The sequence below is a fragment of the Syngnathus floridae genome, chromosome 12 (genome assembly GCF_059516105.1).
Source record: "Syngnathus floridae isolate MCC-2025c chromosome 12, RoL_Sflo_1.0, whole genome shotgun sequence".
Lineage (NCBI taxonomy): Eukaryota > Metazoa > Chordata > Actinopteri > Syngnathiformes > Syngnathidae > Syngnathus > Syngnathus floridae.
Genome location: NC_142424.1, coordinates 7,819,062 through 7,837,825, shown reverse-complemented (window position 1 = coordinate 7,837,825; position 18,764 = coordinate 7,819,062). Strand labels below are relative to the sequence as shown.

At 38.4% G+C, this 18,764-nt stretch overlaps 1 protein-coding gene across 2 annotated transcripts in view; it reads left to right on the top strand.

Moving 5' to 3' along the window:
- The window catches only part of wdr7 (WD repeat domain 7), a 41,301-nt gene extending 23,855 nt beyond the window's left edge, over positions 1 to 17,446 (top strand). For both annotated transcript variants that reach the window (XM_088392026.1, XM_088392025.1), the window contains 8 exons: positions 3,848 to 4,072; positions 7,826 to 8,012; positions 11,615 to 11,732; positions 11,883 to 12,032; positions 12,170 to 12,252; positions 12,329 to 12,428; positions 13,753 to 13,857; positions 14,426 to 17,446. In XM_088392026.1, the coding sequence (XP_088248152.1) occupies positions 3,848 to 4,072; positions 7,826 to 8,012; positions 11,615 to 11,732; positions 11,883 to 12,032; positions 12,170 to 12,252; positions 12,329 to 12,428; positions 13,753 to 13,857; positions 14,426 to 14,629 (1,172 nt within the window). In that variant the 3' untranslated portion in view covers positions 14,630 to 17,446. The remainder of the gene's footprint in view (positions 1 to 3,847; positions 4,073 to 7,825; positions 8,013 to 11,614; positions 11,733 to 11,882; positions 12,033 to 12,169; positions 12,253 to 12,328; positions 12,429 to 13,752; positions 13,858 to 14,425) is intronic.
- The last annotated feature ends 1,318 nt before the right edge of the window (positions 17,447 to 18,764 follow it).

The window sequence follows — 18,764 nt, the reverse complement described above, 5'->3', positions numbered from 1 at the left end:
ACCCATTCATGGCACACATGCACACAATCACATTCAATTTGCCCATCCCCCATTATGTGAACGTTATCACTATGTTCATTCACCCGTATGACGTGTGTGTGCGCACATATTTGTATTCAATAGGGAACACATGAAAAAAAAAAAGAATGGCAAATGATGAAAGTAGGATTTTTGCTGGGTGAGAAGATGATAATAAATCTCTGGCAAGTTTAAGTCAACTTATTTTTTGCACAGGGGAGAAGTGGAAGGGAGAGTGCACATCATTACTATTTAACTCAACGATAAAACACCATTGGAAAAGTCTGGGATTACTAAATTAATCAGATGTTTTTCTCCCCCAACATGTCGACCATGTTTTCATTTTTGCGGTGTCACTAGTCGACTTGTTTTCGATTATTACCTGTTTAAAACTCATTAGAGATAGAACCAGTGTTTCCTTTATTTACAAGTCTATAAGTTGTTCTGAGTATCTCAATGTCACCCATGACCCCCACATCATAATCGAACACCGCCTCTTCCCTTCATAGTTGGGGTTTCTTGTGAGCACAGATTCTTGTCTGTCAGTTGTAAGACAATGAAATGCATTTAACCTTTAGACCGGCTTAGGCAAGTTCGAAGGGCAATGACCACTTTAAGATTTCCAATTGTCTTTTCTGTGCCTCTTTTCTTTATCATCTTAATTGTGTTTTCAATTATTGCCCGAGCTTTACTGTCCCCTGACATTCACTCTAAGGACGGAGAGTATCCTTGACCATCAATATATTCCATACCTGGAGTACACTTCTGTTTAAAGGAATTTTCTCTCGATTGTTCTTTCTTTTCCAGAATATTTTCCATGTCCTACTCTTTCTATCTACTGTTTGCTTTCTCCTTTTAGCTGCTTTCGTTCTCACATCGGTTTCCTGCTGATATTGATCCCCTTCCCTGAGTCCCGAGTGATCAAGTTTTACCAGCCTCATATTGATTACCAATGGATGCAGCGCCATGACGTAGGATTGGAGGTTGATAGGGTTACCGCTTTTGAAGTGGGGTTTAGCAAGCTTGTTAGCAGGATTCCCCCAAAAGGAAGATAATTTAGTTGTTATTGTCATATGTCCACAAATCATGTATAATTGGTATTTTGTATGAGTATCCATAGCATGAGGTAGATATTTATCATTAGTCCAATTTGACTGAATTACCCCAACTTGTTTATTCACATTTTAATATACAGCCGAGCTTGCTTCGTTGCCAGAGTTGCGAAACTATGAAAAATAGGTGTAACTTGTAGTCCAAAATTATAGTCATGTCAAAATGATATATTTTTCCCCAATAAGCCACTAATACTACTTGTGCCAGTCTTTTCTGGATTTTCCTCCATTCATCCATTGTGCCATTCCTTAACTTGCCTCCCTCATACTCTCTGTCCGTCTGACCTTAAAAAAATATTGTTGCATTAAATCATTTTCTTTCTCTTAAGGGTAATGTTATTTAGTCAGATGTTTTTTGTTTTTTTTGTCATTCCAATCCTTTGACGATTTAGCCAAACGTAGGCGAGTGGAGATGAGAGCTTGTTCGTGCCCCTCTTTACTTTATTGGGTTATGTTTGGGAGCAGGTTGACCAAGAAATAAGATTTAGATACAATGTCATTATAATGGATCTTTCAGTCGTGAAGGAAGGAGATCGATGGCCTTCAAAAATCAGTCATTCCTTCCACACCGGTCGAGAGGCCGCAGGTAGGATGAAAGTCCCCCAACAACTGTCCGCAGACATCTCATTTCATAAATGACATTCAGATCATCTGCCACTCTTAAGAAAGAAAAAAAAGCTTTTACATGATCAAAAAGTGTTTTTTTCTTTAAAATGACTACTACTGACCCAACTGTAAAGTTTAGCACCGATTTTAATCTTACGAGGGCACACAAAAGAAAGTCTCAATGTACATTTTAATTGTGTAGTTTAACAAATAAAGTTTGCACCTGTTCAGTCAGACAGTATCACGGGATATTTTGAGCAAATAAAAAAAAAAAAGCGCTATTTCTAGGTGAACATACACTCACTCACCTTAAGTCTAATTAAGGCATGCCCGTTAATTTGACAACTGCATGTTTTCTTGAATTACACATAATACCTTTAAATATATAATGTCATCAAACCTTTAATATATTCTGCCATAACTTTTTTCCTTTCTGTAAATCAACTTTTTTTGTGATTGTGGTTGGAAGTCTATCTGTAATTCTGTTATCAACTGGCCCAGTCTGGCCCAGGGAATGGATGCCATCTGTAATCCATTTATCAGAGCCAGCCGCTGGGCCTTCTTCCAAATGACAGCTGGCCTTTTAGCAATCTCATTATAAAGACCACCAGGATATAGTATGAAAATATGGGGGAAGGGGATTCGGAGGTTCTAAAAAATTTAGTAACTAACAAACAATGGAAATATTACTTGAGCTCTATCAGAAATTTGACCTCAAAGGAAATTATGTTTGATTTGATAATTTAACTTCACATGCTTTTGCATGAGTTGTCACCCGACCCGACCTTTGTGTGGAGTTGTAGACATGTCGAAATTTATTGCATCTGGTGTATGACAGTGCCACCAATTTCTACTCAATGCCCTGTTCCAAGTCCTGTTTCGTTTGCAACTGAATACACACATGCTATTTGCCAAATCCATGTTTTCTACTCCACTGTGTGAAATCACAACCGCCTTTGAAAATTCATAATATCATTGTGATCTATGCGTTATGATAAATAGTTGCCAGAATCATGCAACGTTAACAAATCTCGAAAGTCAACAGCAAGACCACACTGCAGGGACTACCTCTCTCTTTGTATGTTCATCTTACAACCTCCTGCTGCTAGTGTGGGAAGGGAGGGTGGCGTGTGGGTGGGTGTGGTTAGCAGGCGCTTTGTTCCCTTCGATATAAATTAGTTGCAGTGATTTGCTCACTCACCCAAAGACGGAGAAAATCAGAAATAAAAATCATACGTGTTGGTGGTAATAGGCAATTGCATCCACTCTTTCTCTCACTCGATCTGATTCTCTCTCTTTCAGCCACACATGGCATGGCTTACACACCTACACATACACACACAATTTATATGTTGCTCTTATTGGCCATGTGAGCTTTTTAACCATGTGTGTAAGGAGCTCTCATCTCCTGCTGTGATTTTGCCACACACACAATCTTCATGAGGCTGCTGCTGCTGTTCCCCGTTGTGCAGGTCCTTTTAGGTACAGTACACACATACACACAAGATTCTTGGTAGGTGTTTGCGAACACAGTAGGAACAAGCACAAATACTCAATAGATAGAAGTGGCAAAAGTGTGTCTTATTGCATGTGTCAAAAAGAAGACAAAGCCCTAAGAATGATTGTGTATCCATGCACTGTGACAAAATGATTTCAGTTGAGCAAATAGGTGTATGCTTGCATTTGATTGGTTGTAAGTAATGTCCAATGCCTTGACAGTAGAACCATTGTATTCCATTTAGTTATCAGCTTCATGTTGATTCATGATTTTTAACAAACTTCAGAGCGAGAAGAATTACAGAATTTAAGTTGTACCTTTAGTCTTAATAGCGAGACTCGGCCGAATAAAATGTGTTTGAACCATTTTGCTTTCTGTTTATGACTTTGTGGTTTCATTCTCTGAATGTTTATTAATCAAAACTTAAAACGAAAAGTAGATTGTAAGCATTTGGCCACTACCAATGTAAAAAAAAGTTGAGGTTCTTCATTTAGTTATATCACTAGAATATGTTTATCAATTGAAGTATAAGCATCTAACAGTTTGTATGAGAGATGCTAAATTTCATAGGCTTTCTTTTCCTTGAAACACTTCTGTTTGTTCTGTGCAAAAGGGTGCCTCTCAAACCTTCCACCAAATGCCAAGAAGATCTCCAACTCATACGAGGAGCGCCGGAAACAGGCCACCGCCATCGTGTTGCTGGGTGTCATCGGAGCAGAGTTTGGGGCCGAGATTGAACCTCCAAAAGGCGCAGCACGTACTCGGGCCGGGCAGGTCCCCGAAGGCTTTGGACCAACAAGTGGCGGTTCTTCTAATTATTCCCTGGCAAGACACACATGTAAGTAACTGGGACCACAAACATTATTAGTGTGGGTAAAAACACCTTGTCTTGTCTTAAAACACAACTTGACCTAAGATGGACCTTGTTTCTGTGATCATTTGAAAAAAAAAAAATTCAGTTAGGCAGCAGTTAAAGTTTACAAACTGTTGATACCATTTTCTGCCCACATTTTGCAATTCTAAACCAAACTTAAACATGACACTCCTTTTTCCTGAATTAAGTAGATTGTTATTAATAAAATCCCTCAAAATTCAACCACAATTCTTGCTGATGCAGGTCGAACTTTACGTTTGAAATGTAAAACGAAATAAAAAAAATTTAAAAATCACAGATGGATTATAAGTGAGGTGGAAGGTTGAGATTGATTTTAATCTGCCAAGCTTGACTCTTTAAAGAACTCACTGAACACACACATACACACACACTGATTGATCTGAGTCTGTGCCACGCTGTGCCACGCTGAGCCTCCCACACTTTAGCCGCAGCGGGCATCAAACCTGCACTAAGTAGAGCTGCTCTTCCGTCCTGCTTCTCCTGAGCTCTGATTGGTTGTCTCTGGGGGGCATCCAACCAGACACGGAGCCTGTCGGTTCACTGATAGGCTTGTGAGTCATGGTTATTTTAAGTTAGGTCTAGGCACAGTGATTCGCTCACCTGGACTTAACATTTACATGAACTCCCTACAGATCTCATAGTTTAGTCTTTTTTTTCCCCCCGAGAACAATACTGGTACAAGTACCTGGAATAGTCACTGATCCCAATACAACTAGTACTTTTGATACATGAAATTTCCCAGAAAAAAAAAGTGAGAGATCATTTTAAAGACCAATACATCCCAATATAGCAACGTTCCTAATTTTCATATAAATAAAATCTCTCATTCCTGATCATAAAATGGCCGTCATAAGTATCAATGCCTTGAAATAAAACTGGTATTGGTACTGAAACCTGGTGTTGGTACTCGCCCATCACTAATTGGCATAATAAAATTCAAGTCGACTACTCGCCAAAGAAGGCTGATGTTTTCATTCAGTACAGTGCTCCAATTAAAAAAAATGTTTTGCAATCATACACCATGTTTTCACAAACAATGGATTTTTCAAACACGCAAAACATACACATTAGAGCACAAGATTCCAGAAGAATGTGTACTGGTGCTGGGCCCACCACAGCATGATGGGATTTTTTTTTTTCTGGCTCTCCTTCCACTTTGATTGTTCGAATCCCATTTGAGCCTGGCTTTTTTTGTTCCGCCCTCCACTCCTTCTACCTAAGTTACCAAAGCTGCTCATGGCTGCTTACTCTGAAATATCCAACACAATATATGATGATTCTTATCTTATTCAAGTCATGTTTGGCCTAAACATCGGCCAAAAGAGAGCAACGACGTAGACGGTTGTTGTTTCCATATTTTCATTCAGGTCTCCTCAGGAGTTTTAGCCTCATTCAATCAGTCTGTCCTTCAGCCCCTTCTCATTCAGTCTATTGTTTTTCTCTCTCCGTCTACCCCATCCCGTACTTCACCTGTCTCTGTCATGAAATTGAAAGATGGATTGGTGTTGTTGGCATACAGTGCTCTGTGTGTGTATGATAAATGAGAGCTGTCTACCCAGAGAGAAGCCAGGTACAGTAGTCTACGCGGCAGGGTATGGATTTATGTTTTCATATGGTGAGAGAAGAAATGTGAAGGATAGAGGGGGAAATTGAGCCTAGGATGGAAGGAAAGACAGACAGATGATGACGACAAAGGAATGGTCGGACGGGTTACGAGACAAAACGTCCATCGCGGTCTTTCTCTGGACAATTATCTCTCCCGTAAATGTCAAAATACTGCAAGTCCCTGCAGGGGTCCATTCATCATGAATGGTGGCATTTTGAAACATTCATGAGAGCTGATTGGAAATTGAGGGGTTTTTTGTTGTTGTTTTTTGTCAACAGCACTGAGCACAAAAACATAAGAACGATTTTACAAAATACATTTGAATCATTTTAATTTCATAGAAGTCATATTGTTGCACGTAACTAAAATTCAATTTCAACTCACCTCGTCTACGTCTTATAATTTGGAGCACATCATTTATGCTTAAAAGATGCTTTCAAAGACAATGCAAAAAAAATGCCAGGCTTTATTCATGAATTATAAGTCAAGACATTTACTCTTTGTCGTTGGATCGAGACTTTATCCACCAAGTCCTTAACATTGATTTACCTTCACTCAACTAAAACAAACAAAAAGAGGTTGGCTGGTGTAGCAAAGAAACTAAAACCTCTCTTGTGCAGGCAGTTAAGTTGGCCCTGTGAATTAAAATGTACTAGTCTATTGCTATTGCACTCTTTTTTTTCTCCCCCAGTTCTTCCTTCCTCCCTTTGTCTTTCCTCCTACCAAACTTCTCCTCTAATTACCCTCTTGGTGTTAATGTGACATGTTTACTACTCTAACGAACAGCCCATTATGGCCGACTGATGCTTTGTCAATAGATATTGAGTCATTTGAATCTAGAGCCTTCCTTTAAACAAAGATGTCCACCAAGAGAAATAGACCTCAGTGGAGACTACGCTCACTTTTTCTTCACTAATGTCAAAAGAGCTCAAATTGAGTCTCTAGTCTTCTTTACTTGTCTTTAAAATAAAGCAAGGCTGCAAAATCATGACATCATGACAAGAATTCCATATTTGTGGGTTTTTCTGTTTCACTATGAGCAGAGCATCTGCGTATAAAATTCACAGGGGTTTGACTTGGACCAGTGATCTTTTGCTCTGTGACCTCAGCATCACGCCCCTCCCCTAAGTTCTCTCACACAGCCACACATCCAGTTTATATACTGGTTATCAGTTTATGTGAAACTAATAGCTCTCTAGAGCTCACATTGATTTACTATCCGAAGTAGGAGAACAATTAAGTTAGCAAATGACTGTTTGCATATTTTACACCCAGACTACAACGGCATTCAACAAAATCGTTGTTGTATGAAGTGCAGATTTGTTTTTGCATTCATTGATTCATTCTTGTTGCATCCCTTGATATTTTGGCGTTTATGTTCCATTGTCAACAAAAATATGCATACCATATATATAATGATATACGTATAGTAAACATCATATAACCTCCTGAAGATGATTACTACAGTGGCTGTAGTTGGAATATTGGAATATTTTGGTATCTTTAATTGGACAGTTTTTTTTTTAATTTTTTATTGGTTTAATATACTTCTTGTGTTCTATTAACATTTACCAACAGTTTAAAATCCTGTTCTGGTGTTTGAGCTGCCTTGTTTTGACCATTTCCCCTCTATATCACTGCTGAGGCTTGAGGTTTCCTCTGAGTGTGATCTACAGGCAGTCAGTCACCTGGGAGATAGCCAAGGGGGGAGGATTATGTGTGTTTGGGGGAGGTGGACGTTATTGAGGGTTGGGGGTGGTTTTTGGAACCTTAATGGTCAGTGGGTCCCTAAAGAGACTGGCTCAAATGTCAGGTCAGCTATGAAATGACCTCCATCTCACTCACTTGGTTCTTTCTGTGCGGGCATGTTGTAGTTCTACTCGCAGTTCAATTTAATCTTAAGGAATTTGCCATTTTTCAATTATAAAATGTAGTTTTAATGTATATGTTTTTGCCCTTTGTGATGTAACATCCTGTCTCCAATGCCTTGACCAGGCACGCTAATTGCTTATACTAATCCAAGTCCTATGAAATCTCAGTGAATTTTATTCACTGCGAACATATTAATATTCAGTGATTGACTATTTCAGGTAAGGCGCTGACCTTCCTGCTACTGCAGCCCCCCAGCCCAAAACTGCCACCACACAGCACAATCCGTCGCACCGCCATCGATCTGATCGGCCGAGGCTTCACCGTGTGGGAGCCGTACATGGACGTGTCTGCGGTGCTCATGGGACTGCTGGAGCTCTGTGCTGATGCTGAGAAGCAACTGGCTAAGTGAGTCCTTATACACATACATTTGAGAAAGAGAAAAAAAAAAAAAACTTTTTTTACATCCATACGGTTTTGCAAATTTTGCCCTCATAGTGCTTTGTTTTTTTAAGTGTTTATTTGTGTTGCGTAATTTGTTGAAATTCACATTATTTTGTATGCATTGATAAATATCAATAGGGCAATTTGTTGGTTTAACTTATTTACCCTGACTTATAGTTTTGATTTTGTATTTCTCAATACTTATTTTAACAAGGTTTAGACTTACCCCAACAAACACTTTCTAACATTAGCTAAAACTGCTCCAAATAAAATTCTGATTGATTTGAGACCTTCTTAATATTAAAGTAAAAGATGTTTGAAAAAAATATATACAAAATACGGGGATATAAAATATAGAGAAGTGATGTGGTATGCTATTGTACTAAAACGCTGCACTCAAATGCAACCCAGCATTTGAGTAACATAGAGCTGACACAAAAACATAGGATCTAGACTTTAATCTGATTGCAAGCCATTACCATGATGCTGCATCGTCTGCATTGCACTGACATGACAACCGCTTTCTGTGTTCATCAGTTTAAGTTAAATGACCACTTCCTAAAATGATGTACATGCTTTTATGTTGAAGGAAACCTTATCTAAAGCCGGCATTCATCGCTCACAGTTGTACAAACCTGTCAACACAATTCTTGTCAGATTCTGGAAAGTATGATTCAGAATTTTAGCGAGGATATTTATCATACTCGCAATCATTGTATTTATAAATAAAGCTTGCAGGTTTCCTTCAGATACACTAGCTTCCCCAATGTTCCGCAAAATGCCTGTAAGGTTATTGAAGACTCCAAATTGTCCTCAATTGGGAGTGAGAATGGTGATTTCCAATTTGTGCCGTGCAATTGACAGCCAGTCCCAGATATGTCCAGCCTCTTGCCAAAAATCATAAGGAGGGTAAGCGGTGAGAAATGAATGATTGAATGAAACGTTTAGTAGAAAAGAGACTGCATTTCACAGAGCCTCATTTTGTGTATGATGCATCATACATGCGATAAGTGAGTGTGTCAGAAATCGCTATAGTCTCCATGAAGTGATTTTGTTAAGTCTGAAACCCGAGATGCGCAAGTCTGGTTTAATGAGTATGGATATGTCTGCTGTCTGTTGGGCGTGAGTGTGTATTTGTGTGTGTTCGCTGACAAGCTATAAACACATTTCAGCGTGTCAATTTCTTTGCAAAGTGAAGACAGCTTCAAAATCAACAATGTTATCTTTTTCAAAGCTGGTTTATACATGGTTTAGTTGAAAAAAAAGATACAGATTTTTGGACTGATACTGTGGCCATTTGCAAACCGTTCTTAAGGTGCTTTAATTACTCGCGCTATGTTTAAAAGGGGAAGGCAGCATATGAGGAGTTGAATGAAAGGAAGTGCATGTGCACACAGAAGCTTGTATTTCCATGCAGCTGAATCGCAGTGAGGCTCTTTGTCCCTGTTGCACACTACTGGTCATCAATACAGCTCCTTACAGAGCAGAGCGCCTTGTGTGAGTGTGCGAGTGGAAGTGATAATCCTTTATTCAATTCGTACAGAATGGGAAAAGCCTCTGTTGTGGAAGACTTGCACACGTTTTATACATTTTCAATGTCAGGCCCAGACCACTGTTTTACCTACTGCGTTCATTTAAAAATAAATAAATAAATAAATAAATAAATAAATAAATAAATAAATAAATAAATAAATAAATAAATAAGATGGTTTAGAAAAAGACTTAACTTAAAAAGTAAAGCCTCTCACCTCAGCACAAAGGTGGACATAAGGCACATGCTCACATTTGAAATTAAATCTGTAGTTATAAAAAATGTAAAAAAAAAAATTAAAAGTATCTTTGAAGTTGAATTAGTAGTTTTATGCCAAATGATATAAAAATCTAATTCCATCCATGCTTTTTGATTCATGTGAGACAAAGCAATTGTCAACTTTGCAGCCTTATAGACCGTCGAGGTTCAAAGGAACGGCACACGTTAACGTTATGTTTATAAATTTTTTGTTACAAAAATCTTTGGTAAAATTATACCTTCAAATCTCATGTCTTAGTTTTATTTCACTTGTCTCTGCTAATCTACTTATATTAATTTATTACCAAACCATCGCTCCAAATTCCAAAGGTTTGGATGTTGGATGTTAGTCAGTACATTAGGTTGATTGTGTGATTTTTTTTTTTTCATTTTTCCACTTTGTTTAATACACTAAAAAGCGAGCCCCAATAATTTTAGTCCACCGTAAACCCAACCAATCCGTAATTTATTCAGAAAGTCAAACGTTTAACCTGTCAAGTCAGTTGTGGTGTTGATTTCTGGTTGCAGTGACTCACACAATGTGACTGATGTTATTAGCTCCTTCCTCACACAAAACAATCAATATCCCCCTTTTATCACTGTGTGCGTGCATGTGTATTGGGGGACCCATTATTGAGTGGATAATCTCAACCTTGTATTGGCTATCAAAGCACAAAGCAAGATGGCTCTTACTTTGAACTCAAGTAAAATGGTAATTTAATATACTTCCAATCTGTACTTAGATGTACTGTACATGAGTTTTTTCATTTTACTCCTTCCATTGTCAGAGTTGATTTCCATTATGTTTTTGTTCAGATGCATTAGTCTAATAAATATACAAAGTGCCTCTGAATGTCTAAAAGTAATTGTTGACAATTGTGTGCGTGCGTGTGATTCCCAGTGATAATGATAATTCAGATTATTTCATTACATGGATTCAATTCAATTCAATTAACCTCATTGGTTTTCATTCCAATTAGCTCCTCGCACTCTTGCCTTCTATCAACATCGTGACTGTTTCCAATTACAGCCAACACTATAAATGAAATGAAACATTTCAGCATTGCTGATTTATTGCTAATATATTACCTGTGTTAATCTGTAGTTGTGATCTGTAATCAGGGGAGATGAATCGTGCAAATCATCCCCCTCCCCCCCTTTCCTCTCTTTTCCTCCCTGACCCACTCATTTGTTAACACGGCTTTGCTCGCTCTCCCTTGCCCCGCACCCCGCCACCCATGTCACACGTCTCCACTCGGCGAAGTGAGGGGCCAGCTGTTAGGGTGTGTGCATGTGTCGTGTGCGTCTAATTCCTGTTGCATTGTGGGAGTCCATTATGCCGTTGTCTGGTGAATGGCTGCCATTGACTCAGCCTTGACATTATAAGCTGCCCGCTAATCTCTTCACTTCATATATTTGTAAGTCTTTCTCTCGATCTCTCTCGCCCCTCTTTCGCTCTCTCCTTCTGCTCTCACTTTCTCTTCGTCTTCCTGTTGGACTCCATTCCACTCACACCGTACAATCTTGCTGTACCGAAGTAGCCAATTTAAAATTAACCACCTCTTAGAAACAGTTCCCAGTTATCACTCAATCTACAAAATATATATCATCATTCCATGTCAGTTTTCTGCTGAATTGTGTTGTCACAAATCCTGTTGATTTTCCAAGAGATCAGGTTTGTTTAAATCCATCTTTACCGTCTGATGGAGTTGAAAAACAACCCGTCCCAGTTTTAGCATCTCACGCAAAGCAACGTTTCCTCTCTCTTCATCCATAGTATTACCACGGGGTTGCCGCTCAACCCACCAGCCGATTCAGCTCGCTCGGCTCGACACGCCCTCTCTCTTATTGCCACCGCCCGTCCGCCAGCATTCATCACCACCATTGCAAGAGAGGTGAGCTCAAATGTATTCAAAGTGCCTAAAAATGTTGACAGAAATATATTTACAGTATAAAGACACATGTATTGTTCTTATCAAATACTAACTGTTGAAATAGAAGCACCTTCTCTGTTAAACAAATACTATCATTTATTATTTTTGCAGGTCCATCGATTCAATGCAGCCCAGGCTAACTCTCAGTCGCAGCAGAACGTTCACACCACCACTCTGGCCCGAGCCAAGACTGAAATCTTGAGAGTGATTGACATCCTAATAGAGAAGATGCCTGGGGATGTTGTAGACTTGCTCGTCGAGGTAATCGTGTTCAGGAGTTTTTGAATTTCAAACAATAATAATAGGCACAAAATTGTACTTTTCTAGGTGGCTGTGACGATCACCAATATTATAGATGGGCACCTCCTCACCATTTTACATTATCTTCTCATCCTCAGGTGATGGATATCATCATGTACTGTATTGAAGGGTCTCTGGTCAAGAAGAAAGGTCTGCAAGAGTGTTTTCCTGCTATTTGCAAGTAAGTTGATGTGGGACTAAATGTAAATGCATTTGTTTCAGTGTCACAATGTTTGATTTTTGGGAAATCTTTTCAGGTTCTATATGGTGGGTTACTGCGATCGTAGTCACCGCATCGCTGTCGGAGCTCGTCAAGGTTCGGTGGCCCTCTATGATGTTCGCACTGGGAAATGCCAGGTACGTTAAAAGAGACTTGTTTAACAAACAATTATTGAAGACCACAAAAATAAGCATTCAATAAACTTCCACCTCTTCATCAATTCCTTCAAATTATTTGTTAACTAATCAGAAATTATTGGATTTTGTTTTGGGTCTTTTAGTTTTTATCCATATTCCATTCATTCCTCTAATTCACGTCAACACCATAAGCGTACATCCAAATGATATAGCACTCTGGTAATTAAATTGTTTAATTATCATGGAAAATATCCGCGCGTTCAAAGGGTTTTGTGTGTGTCCCGCTGTTTTGACATAGCATAATTGATCACGTAAAAGAGCTGAAGGGATGAAATGGGAAATAGGTCTTGGGATGTTGCCTTAAAACAGGCAATGGAAGCCTCAGACTGAATGATGAAAAGACGTGGGACTTGTGTGTGTTTGTGTGTGTGTGTGTGTGGGGGGGGGGGATTAAGAATCTTTGAAAAGACTGAGATTGGCCTGGAAGACTGAGGGGGAAAAAAACCAAATAATTCAGACAACACAACTGGGATCTAATATCAGGGAGAGAACCAGGTAAAAATATAAGATTTTCATTTCATTGTGGTATTATATTTTTCTTCTCTATAACCACAGATGGGCTATAATTTCAGGGTCTTGGGCGCCCAAGGCGACATGCCTTAATCTCATCTAGTGGTGAGCGTTTCTAATCCCAGTCGCAGGCTGGGTCGGTCGGAATGGAGATTTCTGTGAGGGCCTTTATTGTGTTACACACCTTTCATCTGGTGGGACACTTTATTTGGTTACACACAGTGCAGCGTTCCATTATTCCGTCTCGCGAGTTCTGGCGGCGAATGGCAGCATCTGTTGGAGCCCAAGCTGCACCTCGCCTGATGGAATTATTTTGCTCAAACCAAACACTTACTGTCAAGAAAAATCCTGAGATTTTTCTGCTTTGTCTCAATAAAATTTCAGCAAAGATCAACATTAGTTCTTCGTCATATCTTTATTATCACAAAATCAAATTTATTGAAGTATGATGTTAACATGGTGTGATAGCATCCAAAACCCAGAGAAATTATTGAAGTTAGAAGTCAGTGAGTGAGACAAATATTGCAATGCAACACTAAGACGACAATGTCCTTTCCTCAACTGGGCCGCTTTTGTATATTTTTTTTTTTCACAATTGGGGTGAACCAAGTCATCTTTCTGTGATACATGAGTCCTTAAATGTCATTAAAAATCCTTGTTGAATTATTTTATTTTATAACACTGTGGCACAAATTACACATCAAATTTTACATCTTCCATTGCTAACTGTGATTTCCTTTCTATTACTATTTAGAATATCCATGGCCATAAGGGCCCAATCACAGCGGTGTCATTTGCCCCTGATGGCCGTTACCTGGCAACCTACTCCAATGCTGACAGTCACATCTCCTTCTGGCAGGTAAATACCATTTTCCACACATTTTGAAACTGTTTTACATGACTGCATTTTCCACCCAAAAATTGCATTCAGCTATTTTTTAAAACATTTTGTCAAACAATAACAAATTATGATATCGCTAGCCAAAATGTGCAAAATTTTTAGATTGTGATTTTATTTTGGATGATGAAAACAATGAATGATTTTCATGTTCATTCTGTTTGCAAGGTAATTCCACCGTTTATTGTCGCACAAAAGTCTGACCAAAACCTTCAATGAATTTTGATCAATTTTACTAGTAGACATGCAAAACTTGCAGCCTGCATCAGAGCTGATTTCAGATACATGGTTTTGTGTTTCAGCCATCGTTATAAAATATGTTTTCATAATGTTTATTATGGTTCATTAATGTACTATCAAGCCTCACTTTATGTGGAATGGTTAGTACTACTGCCCTGACCAGCTGGTAATTAACATACATTATCTCTGTGAATGTGACTTTATTTGCGTATATGTGTCTGAGGGAAAACCTTTTCTTAAATATTGCCGATTAGTAAAGAGGAATATATTTTTAAAATACCCAACTCAGATGAATACCAGTCTGCTGGGCAGCATTGGGATGTTGAACTCAGCCCCTCAGCTTCGCTGCATTAAGACCTACCAGGTTCCTCCGGTCCAGCCGGCATCTCCTGGCTCCCAGAACCACTTGAAGCTCGCTCGCCTTATCTGGACCTCCAACCGAAACGTCATCCTCATGGCACATGACGGCAAAGAGCACCGCTTCATGGTTTAAATGAGATCAATACTATGAAATTAAGCTGCAGTTCATGTGTAGAGCTCATCGGCGTCCGGCTTCTTGGTTTTTGTGAAGTCGCTGTGATAAAGATAGTAGACTGGGCATTGAAGTTTTATTTTCAAATAGACTGAAATTGAAGGCTTAAAAGCAATGAAACCATTTGAATTAGAAATTAGTGGGATTCTTTTTTTTTTTTTTTTATGAGAACCCAATCTAAATTTAGGTTTATATGTGTATATAGTTTTGTTTTATCTCCCACAGTCAGGGTCATGAAGGAATTCACTTGCTAATATATTTGTTGGCTGAAACATAAGGCCATTTGTGTTATGTTTTAGTAATTTATAACTCTAGTCATTCCTAATTATTTGTTAGTTTTCTTCCTTAGTCACAATTGAAGCCATTAGCGGTCCACACATTCATTTCTATTTATTTAATGTTGGCCCCTATCATGCCAGTAAATTGGGTGTTGTTCATTGTGTTGATTTTTTTTTAGGACACGATTTAATTTTATTACCAATAAATCACTTCACTTGACATCCCTGAGCAGATTTATGAGTGGGCGCTGTTAAAATATGACTTGTGGTTTGATTCTGCATCGATGTCATCATGCGTCGCTTTGGCAGTCATTGTGCAGTCGTCTATGGAGCAGAATGGGTCAAGAACAATGGTCATCTCTGAAATTAATCTTAAAGGTCACCCCGATTGCTGTTAACAGGGCACAATGTGAATTAGTTCGCTTTTCCTCCATGGCGGTATCCAGAGTCGTCATTGTGTAAATAAGAAAATATTTATTATTATTGCCATTAATTGGCATTTCATTACATGCAATGAAAACATGAATTAAAAGTGTCCTGTTGTAGTCTTTAGGGTTCAAGACGTTGATATTTCAGCCCCTTTTAAAAACATGGCTCACATTTAAATTTATTCTCTTTCCACTGCTAAACCTCTAATAAATTCAACAGCCGACCTTTCTTCCCTGTCATGATTCAAAACCAAAATAGTCCTGGGTGTTCATACATTTCAAGGAAAACAGGAGATGGTGTTTTATCATGTTGATAACACATATGTCCCCTTATTCCCACATTTCTTCATTTTCCTAGATGAAATCCCCACGTGTACAGTATTAATATCAGAGCTTCCATGGAATGTAGTCTCGTATTAGTCTTGCACGATTTCTTATTTTTGGTGTGTTTGACTACCTGAATGCCTGCATGGCAATGACTTCCTCTTGTTATCTACGCTAAAGCAAACAAATGTACTAATTTGACTACAGTGCATAATAACAATTAAAAGATCATCTCATCATGTCTTTGTCCGTTACCAATGTAGGTTTGCGTACTTGCTTCTTGAAACATTAACATTTTATAAACACCTATTATGGCAATAATTCAATATGTGTATCGGGGAGAAGTAATACAGATTTAAAATATTGTTCTCCTAATGCTGTGCTTGTTAAAGAGGCTATTGACAACATTCCCATCTCATCTGTTGTGAGGGAAGCAGATAAAAGGAAAAAAATAATCACGCTTAACATAAATCTATGACAATTACAGTATGTGTCGTGTGCAAATTGCATCACTGCTGTTTCTGGCTACAAGTTCCCCTGGGCACAATTTTTTTTCTTATTTTATTTCATGCAGACATTTATGCACAAATAAAAATATCCATGGATTATGAAAAGGTTTTAATCTCATTTAGGCAGTGCAAATTTATTTTTACAAACTATTTCTTATTCTATTTACCCTTCCACTCTCCCGACAGTCTCTAGTTTGCTTCAGTTTTCAGTGATGGTGTCAGAAAGCTTCTAACAGTGATACGCACCTGTAAACACAAGTGTCAAAGCTTTTCACAAGTTTTGTCCCAGTTTAGATGGGAAAAAAAATCCCGTAGCTCATAAGACTGCCCTTGAGACTTCCACTACACTGGATATAAAAAGTCTACACACCCCTGTTCTAATGTCAAGTTTCTGTGATATTTATAAAAAAAAAAAAAAAAATCTGAGACTATTTTTAATTTCAGAATCATTTCTATTATTAATGTGACCACTAACTGGTATAACTCAATAGATTTTTTTCTTTTCATTTTGAGAACTTTTTTTAATCACAGTCTGGCATTTCAACAGCGATGTGGAGTCTTTTTATGTCTACTGTAATTCTAGAGAGCATTGAGATCTCAATCTTGGATTTTCTCCAGTATGCGCAAGGGTTTGACCAAAAAAACTGTTTTTGTCGGCCTCTCGAGGGAGAGAAGGTGAGAAAACGAAGGCAAAGAGAAAGAGTTGAAGAGTAAATAACAAGTGAGGAAAACCAGTCATCCAAAAAAATGAGAACATTCCTTGATGGAGGAAGTGAACCGAAAAAGCCTAAGTGGCATGATGCAATGTGGTAGAAACCTTCAAGTTTACAACATGTGATATCACAATATTTCCATTCAGCTGGATTATAATGGCATATTTTGTCATACTTCTCCTTTGTGTTTTCAAATGAGTAGAGCAGTAAAATACAATAGCCCCCTCTCAAGCTTTTTAAATGTTTAGTTTTAGTAACTTGGCCTGAGTTGCTGTAAGATGAACAAACATACTCTAAAAGAAATTTTAATTATGGGGCATTGTATTATACTGTATGGCTGTACCTTATCAAATGGTTTGTGAGTGTATATTTCTGGGTATTAGAATATTAACATATGTATGTATAGTGCTTGCATGTGACCTCTGTAACACAGTTTGAGTCCACTGTGTATGAAATAAATGTGTAGTGGTACGCTGTGTTCTTGTTTTCACTATGTGACTAATAAAGATGGAACTAAGAAAAACAAGTTTCTGCATCAATTATGTTCTTGTTAGATGCTGTTCGGTCATGTATGAGGATATTTTTCCCCTCTTTCTGAAATAATGAAAGAACACACATGTTTTGCTTATACTGGTACCGCTGCACCAGAATTGAAAATGGTTTTGCTGTCTAACATCAACATGGCCTGACAGCATGTGGATTGAGAAAAGAGTGTCTGTACCTCATGTTTTGCATGCTTGGTACATAGAGCAGACCAAAGTGAGATATAATTTTGTTTTGGGGCGCCCACATTCAGTGTTACTGTGTGGAGTACTTAAATATGACGTTACATCACATTACGTCTTATTGTCATTTCGAAGGAAACTGTCCCGTTGACTCAACTTTGGGCATACAAAAGGATTGTGGGTACTGTACGCATTGCTTGCACTCCTGGTTTTTCGTTAGACCGGTAAAATTTGAGCAAAGCATCCCCAATTTGCAACATTCTACAGGATGGGTAGGCAACTCCGGTCCTGCATGTATTTTATGTCTCGCTAATTTGCAAAACTCCTGTTCGCTAACAGTCCTGATCTTTTGAATCAAGTGTGTTGCAACAAGGAGACACTAAATGTGCAACCGTGTTTCCCTTATGCTTATGAGAGAGAGCATCCTTTTTTTTTTTTTTTTACTTAATTCTTTGATAGTTCCCACCAGAGAAGCCCGTTCCCACCCTTTGTACAATTTGTCACTAAATGATGTGATGCAAAAAAAAATTGTTTGTCCAATTCGTAGTTGTAATAAGCCAGCTAAATCTGAAAATACTACGAGTAATTAAAAATAGTGTTTGATGCTTTTCCTGTATGTGTAAACTCTTAAAATGAGCTTGTGATCAAGTAATTCAAAAGGCACATAAATACTAAATATGGGTTGTCTCAGTAGAAGTTCTCCAGCTCTCCATTCTTCTTGAGTTGATGACTGACTGCATGTGTACGGCCAAGTGTCAACATATATTGATTAGTACACAAGTGTATCTGCTCCATCACACGGGCATTCAATGAACAACACAACTGAGTGTAGACAACATGTAGGACTCTTGACTGTAAAGGGTGTTAAATGAAAGAAGGTCGTGGAGGTCAGTGTTCCTCATCACACTATCTCATCTTTTACTGTTGAGAAGGTTTCACCCTTTATTGGAAAGCCCTAGATGATGCGTGCTTTGCTTAGCAACCAAACCTGGTCATTTCCGCACTCAGAATTTGTGGGATATTATTGCAGTGGGAAAACAGGCTTTTGGTTATAATCCAAAATGCAAGTTGAGTGAGTTGGTGTATTTTTCAATTATTGATATTCCCAAAGTTTCAGCA